The sequence below is a fragment of the Euwallacea fornicatus genome, chromosome 1 (genome assembly GCF_040115645.1).
Source record: "Euwallacea fornicatus isolate EFF26 chromosome 1, ASM4011564v1, whole genome shotgun sequence".
Classification (NCBI taxonomy): domain Eukaryota; kingdom Metazoa; phylum Arthropoda; class Insecta; order Coleoptera; family Curculionidae; genus Euwallacea; species Euwallacea fornicatus.
Window position 1 is genome coordinate 705,723 of NC_089541.1, and position 12,305 is coordinate 718,027.

Consider the following 12,305-nt stretch of genomic DNA (forward strand, 5'->3'; position numbering starts at 1 on the left):
TTAGTGAAATAAACACAAATAATTAGAGAAAAAGTTACGCAACTAGTAAGGAGTTGTATTATCACAAATAAGTTCTGAAATCAAAAGAAATTGGGCTGTAAACCAACAAAATAAAAAAAACCAAGGAAAAATCATCAAGAAAACTTAGCTAATGGGTAAACTGAGAATTGAGTATGAGCTAGTAGATCCATCAGTGAACAGATAAAAGTCTTATAAACTAAACTGAAGGCACGGAAAGCCTAGTTTTCAATAGTGTTTCCTGATGCATCCCTCTATTTAGCTTTGGTATGGTTTCCCAAAAAACTATAGAAAATTTTTAGTTTTTGCAAGGCAATGACAATAATTTAATATTGTTTTTTTGTAGTTGTATGTCATATGCAAAATTCTAAAGAGAAGGCATGAAAGTGTGTAGGGGGATATTTCTAGGATATTTTAGCCATCAATAAATCAACAATTTTCGTTTCTGAACGTCGTCATAAATGATTTGTACCTATAAAAATATAAAATAAGGATGGTGTTATCAATCCTCTATTTAACGAATTTCCCTGAGGTGTTTCCATTATCAAACAAAAACTCTGACAACCCTACCTTTACATGAAACATTTATAATAATAAGTGCTTACATATATAACTTTCCTGCATTACTAATGTGAAAAAAATACTTAGTAATATACCTATAAGATTCGGACGACGCCACAGAAACCCTGGAAAATAATTTTTTGTTCACTTAAAAATTAGGTTGGGGTTGCCACTTGACATTGACTTGACATTGCCTAGGTTTCCTTATTAACCATTCACTGTCAACTGAATGGCAACGATGGAATTTTGTTTGTTCATTACAGATTATTATTTTTCCTAAACTTTTAACCCACGGTTTAGTTAACACATATTTTAAGACCAAAAACACTTTTGGAATGATGACCAAGCTACATTAAGTTTTCCAGGAATTTAAAGAAACAGAACACAGCAAATTACTGATGTGAAAAGAATTAGGACAATGGAAACCAGCACATCTTCAAAACGTTAGTCTTCTAGCTACAATACAAACCTACGTAAGTTCCTAAAAATCATGTTCCTTCAGAGATTACCAGCGAACTGTAAAGTAATCCTGGTTGCCAAGGATTGCACTTGAGATGAAATTGCCCCAATGGTTAATGCGATAATGAAAGCCAGTGATTCTGAACCTTGTTACACCTTTAAATATTAAGTTTGTGTGTGAGAGTGTTCTTTGTCTTTTTTGAGAAATTAAATAATGTGGCAATGCTGCATAGAAATCAGCTGTTGGTCTATGGTCCCGGCATGCAAGCAATTCGCTCATTTTTGTATATTGCGCAGGTGTCATATTTCAAATCAAGACATCCAACCAATCACAAGCGAGTTTCGACTATTATTTTCTATATCCTTTCTTTTCCAATTTATACACCCTCTTTCTCAAATTTGTGGATCAACAAAAAAGTTCGCCGATTTCATCGAATTTCATCAGGTAGTTTTAATTTTTCATTTTATTTAATCCATCTTAATTATTTTCGATATTTTAACACCGAGGCTGCTCCCGAACAATTATTTCCTTCATACCACAAACAGTATTTTGTATCTTATATCCTATTTAGCGGCCATAAAACGATCGATAATTCCCGACCTCAACCTTCCATTATATAGAATTAGTATTAGACCTTAATGCAGAATTACTGATCTGGCTTTCCTTAATTCGCATGATGACTCTAAACCAAGGTTTCGCAAATATTACATCATTAGAAATCTCAATGATTCGTGATATAATTCTTGGCAGTCTGAAGTTAGCAATAGTAACAAAATAGCCTTAAAATTCGCTCCTTCTACTAGAGCTAATTCAACCATTCTTGTAGTCCGAAACACTTTAAAAATGCCTGAACTGACTGAAGTTGACAAATCTGCCCCTGTGGAGCCAAAACCTGAAAAACCAGAGCAGAGTGCTGAGTCCTCAACTGGTAGGTTTAAAATCCTTATTAAAGGACTTTGGAGTTTTCTTTTTGTAATTTAAGACAGTGATTCTGATGAGGAAATTCCTGAGTTGGAAGATGCAGGAGCAGCAAATGCTACAGCTGCAGCCTTTACAGGATCTTCTGTAACAGGCCTGCCTATTGACATGGTCTCAAAGGCCAAACAGTCCCGAGGTGAGAAAAAAGCCAGAAAGATTATGTCCAAGCTTGGTTTAAAACCTGTAAGTCATATTTATTCGTTTTTTGTAGTTTATAAATGGTGAGTTGTAGGTTCAAGGAGTGAACAGAGTAACCATTCGCAAATCCAAAAACATCCTCTTTGTCATTAACAAGCCTGATGTCTATAAAAATCCTGTTAGCGACACTTACATTGTTTTTGGAGAAGCCAAGATTGAAGATCTGTCTCAACAAGCTCAAGTGGCTGCTGCTGAGAAATTCAAAGAGGTATTGAAATTTTTTAGAGTAAATTATAAATTTAAATGGTATTTTTAAAGGTTAATCCTGCGGGTGATGGTGCTGCTGGAACTACTACAACCTCAGTAGCTCCCATCGCTGAAGAGTCTGATGAGGACGAGGACGTGGACGAAACTGGTGTGGAGGAAAAGGACGTCGAACTGGTTATGTCACAGGCCAACGTCAGCAAGCCGAAGGCCATAAAGGCACTCAAGAACAATCAAAACGACATAGTGAACGCGATAATGGAGCTTACAACGTGAGCGCGAAGACCGTTCTATTAATTTTAGTTTAAAGGAAAAAAAATTTGACGTACGAATTTAAGTTGACCTTTAGCGATGCATCTAAAGTCATTAAATAAAACGATTTGAGCATTGATAATTATTGGTTTTATTTAACCGTCACTTATTAAAAATAGAAATTTGAGAAAGTGGTGAATCTGCGTTATTTAAACATTTGTAAAATTTGTTGTGTTTCAGGCATAATGCAGGATTATCGTGAGAGCTAAGACTCGCAGAAATTACGAGTTTCTATTTCGACGTACTGGTGGCAATTACCTTGTTAATTTTACGACACACTACGTATTAATAATTTAGCCCTTAGTCTCACTTTAAAATGCGAAGCTGAACTTCAATAAGTGATAAAAACATATTTAATGAGAAACGAAGTGCATGTGGAGAACAAGTCCTAAAAACCTAGGCAAACTCAAAGAAGTTTAATTGTAAACAGAAAGAAGGAGAAAATTAAGCTAGTAAAAAAAAATGGGGGATCAAACATAACTAGTAGAGCTATGAGTAAAGACATATCTTGTATACTAAACCGAATGCAATGAATGTACAGTTTCGAACCATTTCTCCTTGAGCATGCCTAGCTTTGATTTTGGTATCACTTGCCAAACAAACGGAACTAGGGAAAATCTGCGGTTTTTAGGTACTCAATTTTATAAGCCTCTTCACTGTAAAAGGGAACAAAAACATCATTTTACTAATGGTTTATTGAAGATTTACTTTATATAACTTCCCCGTATTACCATCGCGAGCAACCATCGTGAAAAGAATACTTGACAATATATGGGAACCGTCCGACGCCAGAGTGACCTCAGCGAAGGATGCCGGGCGTCGGCATCGCCAAATAAGGCATCTGAAAGTGTTTTTAATCTCGAAATGTGGGTTGACCATATGGTCGGGATAACTTCGAATTTATCGGTCCGGACAGGTACGGCTTATACAGCCACCAGGGACCCTGACAATAAACCAATAAATTTTCGTCCTACGTTTCACCAAATTACTATGTATTTAAAAAGTGGGATTTCATTGGGATTTTGAACTTTATTCTAGATTGAAAATCATTTATTTTTCTCGACAAACTGGTGAGCAAAAAGCGTCTGACAAACGACATAATAATTATTTTTAAATTTGCTACATACTAATCATGCTGGTACCTATACGGCCTTAGTATGATGCCCGAAGTACGGTACTGCCACTTGACCAGTTATTTTCGATTATTACGAGTGTCGTGCACTTTCACGTGAGCTCGAACTCACGCAATACCATCACATGGGTGTAAAATGAATGAACGCCATGGGATTGCGTCTTCTTTTGGTACTGTTTACTTATTTGGCTCCTGTGGTTAAGAAATCTTCGCGAAATGCATTGGTGTAAAATCTATGCATATGGTTGTCCAAAATTGCTCATATATTAGCTAACAGTACTTTGTTCTACAAATTCTCTCTTATAAGCATATAATTATTAAAATTGGGAGTTAATAATGCATAATGGTTTCAAGGAGTGCAAATACGTCCTCGATTAACGGCGAAGAATAGGAAACACGTTAGCCAGTTTGCATTAATGTTTTTGTACTCGTGAAGGAGTATTTCTAAGTGTATTCTAACTTATGTGGGCAGTGACACCTACTACCTACAGACTGCGTGTTTATATGAATAATTTGAATCCCTGCGGAAAGCCATATAAGGGAGTATCTGCAGAATTGCTAAGAAAATGAAAGAAAGGGCTAATTTTGAATAATTATTCAAAAAGAACGGCACTGCGGACCTACACCAGCTCATTGCTTCTCCTCGGAAAACTTCCCAATAATTGACTATATTTGGTAGATTTCCTTGTTGATCTCTCTCACGTTAAACCACAATAGGTATTACCTCGCAAATCGAAACAGGAATCCTTCGTGCCTGGATTTTTCTTTGCCTTATCGAGTCATGTTAAGTATAGTCTTCAGATCTTAGCTGCTGCACATCATGTAGAAATAATAGCTCAACTTCATATAATATTTTTTTAACCGCAGCTGATCAACATGGCAATGAGTCGAGAGGAATCAGAGGTGTGGTACCTAAACTCCATAATATAAACTTATCTCTGCAATTATTGTTACAGAAATGACTAATAAAAGGATGATTTTTTAATCTACCCACTCAAGTGATTAGACAAAAAAAACTAATTAAATTGGATCATCTCAATTAAATTTAGTTAATAACTAAAATAATTCGCTAATCGCAGGGGTCACATGCAATTGCTCTGTGTTCATTTGTGCATCGGGGCAATAGTCGACCAATTTGTTGTTCATACGCTAGTTTGCCTATATTTGTTGCTGATGATAAATCATCAGAAGGTGTAAAACTAATTATTCATCAGTAATAATTACCTAAAAGAATCGGATTGGCATAAACAGCACCGCCCTACTTTTTAAACCGTAGATGTAAACCCGAATCAAGCGAGATCCGCCGGCCGGTGCTGCCTTCTGCGCAGGTGGGGAGACGGTATATAAATGTGTCCCGGCAGCGGCCATTTTGCATTTACAAGAAAGTCATTGGCTTCGACGTTTGTGTTTTCTAGTTAGTTTGTACATTTATATATTTTATATACAAAATGAGGGAAATCGTGCACATCCAAGCCGGTCAGTGCGGAAACCAGATTGGAGCTAAGGTAAGTGTGTAGTTTTTTGTGTGGAAATGTCGAATTTTGCCGGAAAATCGAAGCCAGTTCGCCTAACGGCCATCGCCGTGACGATGACCTCGATCCGCAGCCAGTCGAGCTGATTTTGCGTTAACAAATTGTCTTCCCGGTAGTTTTTCTTATTAAAAATTGTAATTTTTGTGTTAAAAAAAATGGTATTTTTCGCGAAACCGGCACGCCCGGCTTAGAATTTCTGTTAAAACCTATTAACCGTTCTGATAACGTCGGCCACATACGCGATTCGAGCCGGTGGAAGTTAACGGTTTCTTGGCGTCAGTAAACGTACGGCGTGCCTGCTTTTCATTGGTCTAATTTTGAATATTTCTAATCCCATTGGCCGTCGGGGATGACATCACGATCAATACGCAACCCAGGAGGGCCCTTTATTTATTTGAAACCATGGAATTTGGGTGAATCAATTCTTTTTTTCCATCGGTGTGCGAGTGCAAAAAGAAGGGTTTATGGTTTTATTGTGCATTTTTGTTAGGTGGTTTTATTTTTTGTTATTATAATTGTGCTAGTTCGGCAATGTTCCGTAATTACTCTCCTTTTTCTTCCTCTTTTTGGTTAAAATTTAGATAGCGGGTAATGTAGCCCCGTTGTGAATGTGTACACATAAAACCTCTTGTGTGTGTGTGAAGGTTCGTTCTTTTTTTTTTTTTTTTATTCTGAACCAGCCTAACAAAGACAGTGAAATATTCTTAACCCGTAGTTGTTAAAATTTTTCTTTTTGCCAAAATTTAGCAACAAAATTTGTTAGACGTTTGGCACCACTGTGCAATGCGCTCATAAGGTTTTCCTTCTCATGCGAGCATTAATTTTGCATAATGACCAATGCCATTATGCGCCAGGGCGGTTAAGTGATTAGTTTTTTCCCTTGGTACTATTTTTTACGTTCGCAGTTGTTCCCATTTCGCCCCAATTTGATAAAATGTTGCCCTTTTTCCCTTAATGCGTTTCTCATAGAAAATCTAGTGGAAAAATTAATGTGTCGTTTGACAACATTCTACAATGACCCTCTTTAATACTTCTGCTAGGTCTGGGCCTGCGAAAGGGGCGCCTCGTAACCAACCTGAGTGAATAAAACTGAAATTCAGTATGCTACTGTTATTGAGCTAATCAAGGTACAGTTGTATTTTTATGTCAGTTTTGGCCGGTGGTCAACGTGATCATTGTTGTGCCACTTCCACGCCGCTGCTTGTACATTCCATTCAGTAGTAGCTAAAGCCGCCCATGCTATAACTGTACCATTAATTGGCTGGTAAAAGTGGTCATCACCCAACGAAATTGGACACATTATTGTGCCTATGATGATGACCAATTTCCGTTACAAAACAACATTCAGTGCCACCGGAGCGCATCTATTCCATTTTCTTCAGTCCAGCGATTCCTTCCTTGGCCTTGTGCGGTGGCGACTGCAAAGTTCAACATCCTCTCGTAAAAAATCCACTGCAACAAGAAAGTTTCATAAGACACTTCCCATCATGTTTCTCCATGGTGAGGCCGATGGACCGTGGTGACAGTTAATTTTAACCTGAGGTTTTTCTGCTCTTCGTCTATTTACATTTTCCTAAAAATACGTTCTTGCCTTATGAAATGGAGAAACAAACTTTATACGGTGAGATAACAGTAGATTGGAAAGGTCGCCTTCTTGTTGACGAGCGATGAGTTTTCCGGCAATTTTAGATTAGTCTGAAATCATCCTTTATTTTGTCATTGGCGATATCGCGATTGCCTCACCTTTAATAATAGTTATTGTTAGAGATAAAAGTTGGGAAAATGGAATAGAAAGTAATAGATTCCAGTAGTGTTGTGAGGAGGGTTCATTCGTGTCTGCGTTTCATCGCATGTCTAGTCGAGCCCCGATAATAAATAGTATGCACGAATTCTAGAAATAACAATGATCCGATTCGTGCCACATTTCACTTTATTAATTCCAAGAATTTGTAGTTGTCCTTATCTAGAGCAAATCGAATTCAAGTCGCAGAGGGATTTCTCAAGTTGCTTTTTTTTTTCCTGCAACCATCGAAACAGCATACCAGTTTGCAATGATCTATTTTCCAGTGGGCAGACTACACTTACTCAATCCTGCACTCGCTTAACCATAAACGGGATGTCGTTAATTGGTGACGCAACTGCTTGTCTATATATAGCAGTGACTTGAATCGCAAACAAATTTGCAAGGGACCTTTACCTGAATTTGCGCTCAACTACACATTAATTTCATGGTGGTGTATGCATTCTATGATGGGCGCGGCAACTTTTCAGCTGTCTATCTTGGCCTTGTAGGTACACGCCATGTGTAGGATTCCATAGTGGAGCTTGTGGGTCTAATAATAAATTGGGATGTTTTAAGTGGCGGAGATCAATAGACTCGGCCGGAAAAAGACTTATCGATTGGGGGGCCACACCTTTGCTCGTCAGCCTGGCGACAAAACTCTTTGAAGGGCGGGGTTTTGTCCTGCAGTGGAACTTAATATATTGAGCCTCTAGTTCTTGTTTCGTCGCTGGCTGACGTCATCCGGCCCAACTGTGCCCGGGGGAATGATACTATGGTTGAATGCACGCACTTTTTTCGGGACGTTCGTTGTTGAATCGATAAATTTGGCGGTTGACGTAGGTTGAGTTGTTCACCGTTGAGATCTAGCAGTCCTCTATTCCGTTCGGCGACGTCGTCTTTGGCCTTGTTTCTTTTAAGGGTGACGTCATGATACACCCTAAGAATTAAATTTAAAAAAAAGTCTGTTGCGTAGCTTTTTATTGAAAAATTCGCATATCGACATTTTGAAATAAAAAAAAAAAAACCTCTGAGAGGCACTATCGAAAACCGCTGGTTGAAAGCTTTTGCGATTAGATTACTCCCAATTTCTAGTTGCACTTAAAACGGAAAAAATAAAAAATGCACGCTTAAAAACATGCCAAAATCAACGTGATAAAATGTTGAAATTAAAACTTCTTACATCAATGCAAAACAATTTTTAAATTTGGAACGTAGTTGCAAATTGTTTCACATTGCCAGTATGCAGGAGCTGTCAATTATTTTTGGAAACTGCGTTCGAAATTGTTGCTCAACATCAGATGAGGTGCGGTTCTTGAACGAAATTTATTATTTTCGATTTTCCGAACGTCAAAACTGTTCAGTGGGGCGCCGGACGCTTTTTGAGCCCCCAAATGATATTAAAAATTACAGTAGTTTCTTGTCAAATGTGAGGTTGTATCGTAAAACGAATTTTTCCAATAACACAAATAGAAAGTGCGTCATTGGCTTTTTGAGCTAGCAATTCGTCTCAATTTCCACCAAAAATTTTACTCTCTTTCTCTCTTAGCTGCATCTTTGTACAACTTAAATATATTTTTTTTCCAGTTCTGGGAAATCATCTCTGATGAACACGGTATCGACCCCACTGGCGCTTACCACGGCGACTCCGATCTGCAGCTCGAGAGAATAAATGTATACTACAATGAAGCCTCTGGAGGCAAATACGTACCCCGTGCCATCTTGGTCGACCTGGAGCCCGGCACCATGGACTCCGTCCGATCTGGCCCCTTCGGACAGATCTTCAGACCTGACAACTTTGTCTTCGGACAGAGCGGTGCTGGCAACAACTGGGCCAAAGGTCACTACACGGAGGGTGCCGAATTGGTCGATTCGGTCTTGGACGTCGTCCGCAAAGAGGCGGAATCCTGCGATTGTCTGCAGGGATTCCAACTGACACACTCTCTGGGAGGTGGTACCGGTTCCGGTATGGGAACTTTGTTAATTTCCAAAATAAGGGAGGAGTACCCCGACAGGATTATGAACACATACTCTGTAGTCCCCTCGCCCAAAGTATCCGACACAGTGGTGGAACCGTACAACGCCACCCTATCCGTGCACCAACTTGTTGAAAACACAGATGAGACTTACTGTATCGACAACGAGGCTCTCTATGACATCTGCTTCAGAACCTTGAAACTCACCACCCCTACCTACGGAGACTTGAACCATTTAGTTTCGTTAACCATGTCCGGAGTGACCACTTGTCTGAGGTTCCCGGGTCAATTAAATGCCGACTTACGTAAACTCGCAGTCAACATGGTTCCATTCCCACGTCTCCACTTCTTCATGCCCGGATTTGCCCCTCTGACATCACGTGGCAGCCAACAGTACAGAGCCCTAACAGTTCCCGAACTTACCCAGCAAATGTTCGACGCCAAGAACATGATGGCAGCTTGCGATCCCCGGCACGGACGTTACCTTACCGTCGCCGCGGTCTTCAGAGGCAGAATGTCGATGAAGGAAGTCGACGAACAAATGCTGAACATCCAGAACAAGAACAGCAGCTACTTCGTCGAATGGATCCCCAACAATGTTAAGACTGCCGTGTGTGACATTCCTCCCAGAGGTTTGAAGATGTCCGCTACTTTCATTGGTAATTCCACCGCCATCCAGGAATTGTTCAAGCGCATCTCCGAACAGTTCACCGCTATGTTCAGGAGAAAGGCTTTCTTGCATTGGTACACTGGTGAAGGTAAGTTGCAACTTTCCTGTTGTGTGGTTCGAAGAAGGTCGAGCAGTTCGACTAAAGTGCCATAGGGCAGAATTCAGACAGGTGGACGCCGTTTTGATTGGAAAGTCTGAATTTCACGTTGGAGACATCTCTGGACTTCGCGTTCGATTTAAAAGTGTCAAATAAAACGGCGTCTATGTGGAATTTTCGATTTGCGTATTATAATACATAATTTACTACATATGTCGGTTTTCGAATTTCAATAACATTTATTTAAACTTGTGCAGGTATGGACGAAATGGAATTCACTGAAGCTGAATCCAACATGAACGACTTGGTGTCCGAATACCAACAATACCAGGAAGCCACCGCTGACGAAGACGCGGAATTTGACGAAGACCAGGAACAGGAAGTTGACGAGAATTAAATACTCTTCAACTTCCTATTCCGATTTTTTAATCGGAAAAATGTAGTCACGAATAAAAATAATCAGAGAATAATTTTTATTCGTGATGAAATGAGTTTAATCAGAAAGAGTTAAATTCGTTTCGTTATTGTGATTTAAAGATATTAATTTTTTTTGAATCACAATCCAAAAATTATTAAAGTTCTGATTAAATTACAAATAATAATTTGTAATTTTTTTTTCGCATGTTTCTTTGACACTTTCGGACATTCCCTCCCTAAAAATTATTTCATGAGCCTGAGTTCGTTTTGCTAAGTTTTTTTGTATTTAATTAAAATCAACTCAGCAAAACGAACTCAGTCTCACTTAATGTTTGTTTTTGCGTATTTTATGTTCAGGGAAATAGGCATTGAAACACTGCTCGAAATCATAATACATGCGAGTTTTTTTTGTATTAAATTTAGCCGTTTTTAATTCCCTCGCCCGCTTGAAATATTACAACGTTGCCAACGTTGTAATATTTCAAGCTTCTCATTGATTGGCAGTTTTTTTCACTTTAAAGCTTTTAAAATTGAAATTAAATTTTTTTATACATTAAAATTTGTGTTTTATTGCGCTCAGAAATAGAAAACCACCCCACGAGGCCCTTCCGCCACAATTTCAATATTGTGCGGTCGAATCTACGATTATCCGAGAGTTTTGGCAACGGCGCGAAGTACACTGCTCGATCGAAAATTCTTCAGCTACAACCTGTTAACGCGAAAAACACTGTTTCCAATAAGGATTTTCATTTATATTTCCTCTGACAATGCATGATAAATGCTGCATATTCGATCAATAACCTGTTAAGGCCTCCACGTACGCTCAGTGAATCATCGCATAATTTGTATTCTTCCGAAGTCTGAGTCACACCACATAAATTTAATTGCGCAACATGTCGATTTCCTTATTGTTATCGTCTGCATTGTTTCGGGATCACGCTCAGTGCGCATGTTCCAAATCCATTAAAGTTACAATGGAGGATGTTTCGGAATAAATATGGAATCTACTTCCTGCAGGTTCCTGTAACTGAAATGAGAAAAAACGTCATACGAACGTGAGGTCCGTTTTCGCTTCCTGTCCGAAAATGGGGTGATAAAAAGTGTTATTTTGCTATTTGTTCCTTCGGTATTAAATAATTTTAAGGAGATTTAGGGGCATAACATAGGTCCAGATGCGTCGTTGGAGGGGAAAAAGCGTTCGTAATTTCATCATCGGCTTCCCCATTGACGTGACCTTGAACATTTTAATCAACACGTACAGTCTGTCCCAAATGAGGACGAACACCGTGAGGATCTCGCAAAGGATGAAAAATACGAAATGGTTTAAATTAGGAACAAGCGGCGTAATTTAAAGCAAATTATCAATCGGTTTTTGTATGTCGACCAAGTCCGAACGGTCACGATGTCCGGCAAAAAAGTGAATTCAAGTAGTTTTCGTTTTTTGCAAGTAACTCTTGTTACAGTTAGAGGAACGAAAGTTTTCCACTACTGCGGCAGTTAAAAACGTCTTGGCAGCGTTGCCAGTTTTCTTGTGAAGTCCTCAGTTTCGGGGAGGAACTGTTAAACTTTTTTCGCACAGGTATAGGAGCAACGTCGAAGATCTGCATTTTTAAAATTGCCATAAAGTTCCCTTTTCAGCTATGTGCTTCGTTAGGTATTTTTTCCGAATATGCGGATTAAGGGGATAGAGATACACATTATTACGTGTACGCATGATGCATAGTAAATTAATCAATCGCATGGAAACCATCATTCCTGCAACTGTAGCCGTACAACAGTTATTTGAAAAAATAATAACCGCCAAATTCGTGTCCTTCCGGACATCTCCGTAACAATTTCCTTTGAATCGTGCAATTTTTTTCGAATTTAAGCGATTTTCTCTCTATTGCCGTTTCTCAGATCTCCACGCCGTCGATCCTCACGTTGGACAGACGTGATACGACGTATACGATACGCTGCTGGTAAAAAAA

General features: G+C 39.0%; 2 protein-coding genes across 2 annotated transcripts; both read left to right on the forward strand.

Moving 5' to 3' along the window:
- The first annotated feature begins 1,339 nt into the window (after window positions 1–1,339).
- On the forward strand, window positions 1,340–2,813 carry LOC136350189 (nascent polypeptide-associated complex subunit alpha-like). The gene is made up of 5 exons (XM_066301710.1): window positions 1,340–1,483; window positions 1,866–1,967; window positions 2,022–2,200; window positions 2,250–2,423; window positions 2,474–2,813. The coding sequence occupies exons 2-5, from the start codon at window positions 1,883–1,885 to the stop codon at window positions 2,693–2,695; spliced, it is 660 nt and encodes a 219-aa protein (XP_066157807.1). The 5' UTR covers window positions 1,340–1,483; window positions 1,866–1,882; the 3' UTR covers window positions 2,696–2,813.
- Window positions 2,814–5,214: 2,401 nt separating this feature from the next.
- LOC136344669 (tubulin beta-1 chain) lies at window positions 5,215–10,894 on the forward strand. Its single transcript, XM_066292384.1, has 3 exons — window positions 5,215–5,368; window positions 8,763–9,909; window positions 10,176–10,894. The coding sequence occupies exons 1-3, from the start codon at window positions 5,312–5,314 to the stop codon at window positions 10,313–10,315; spliced, it is 1,344 nt and encodes a 447-aa protein (XP_066148481.1). The 5' UTR covers window positions 5,215–5,311; the 3' UTR covers window positions 10,316–10,894.
- The last annotated feature ends 1,411 nt before the right edge of the window (window positions 10,895–12,305 follow it).

Bases quoted from the DNA above. Each gene is read 5' to 3' on its own strand.
- LOC136344669 (XM_066292384.1), top strand. From the start codon at position 5,312: ATGAGGGAAATCGTGCACATCCAAGCCGGTCAGTGCGGAAACCAGATT. The intron at 5,369-8,762 runs GTAAGTGTGTAG...TTTTTTTTCCAG, and splicing joins GAAACCAGATTGGAGCTAAG to TTCTGGGAAATCATCTCTGA. The intron at 9,910-10,175 runs GTAAGTTGCAAC...AAACTTGTGCAG, and splicing joins GCATTGGTACACTGGTGAAG to GTATGGACGAAATGGAATTC.
- LOC136350189 (XM_066301710.1), top strand. From the start codon at position 1,883: ATGCCTGAACTGACTGAAGTTGACAAATCTGCCCCTGTGGAGCCAAAA. The intron at 1,968-2,021 runs GTAGGTTTAAAA...TTGTAATTTAAG, and splicing joins GAGTGCTGAGTCCTCAACTG to ACAGTGATTCTGATGAGGAA. The intron at 2,424-2,473 runs GTATTGAAATTT...GTATTTTTAAAG, and splicing joins CTGCTGAGAAATTCAAAGAG to GTTAATCCTGCGGGTGATGG.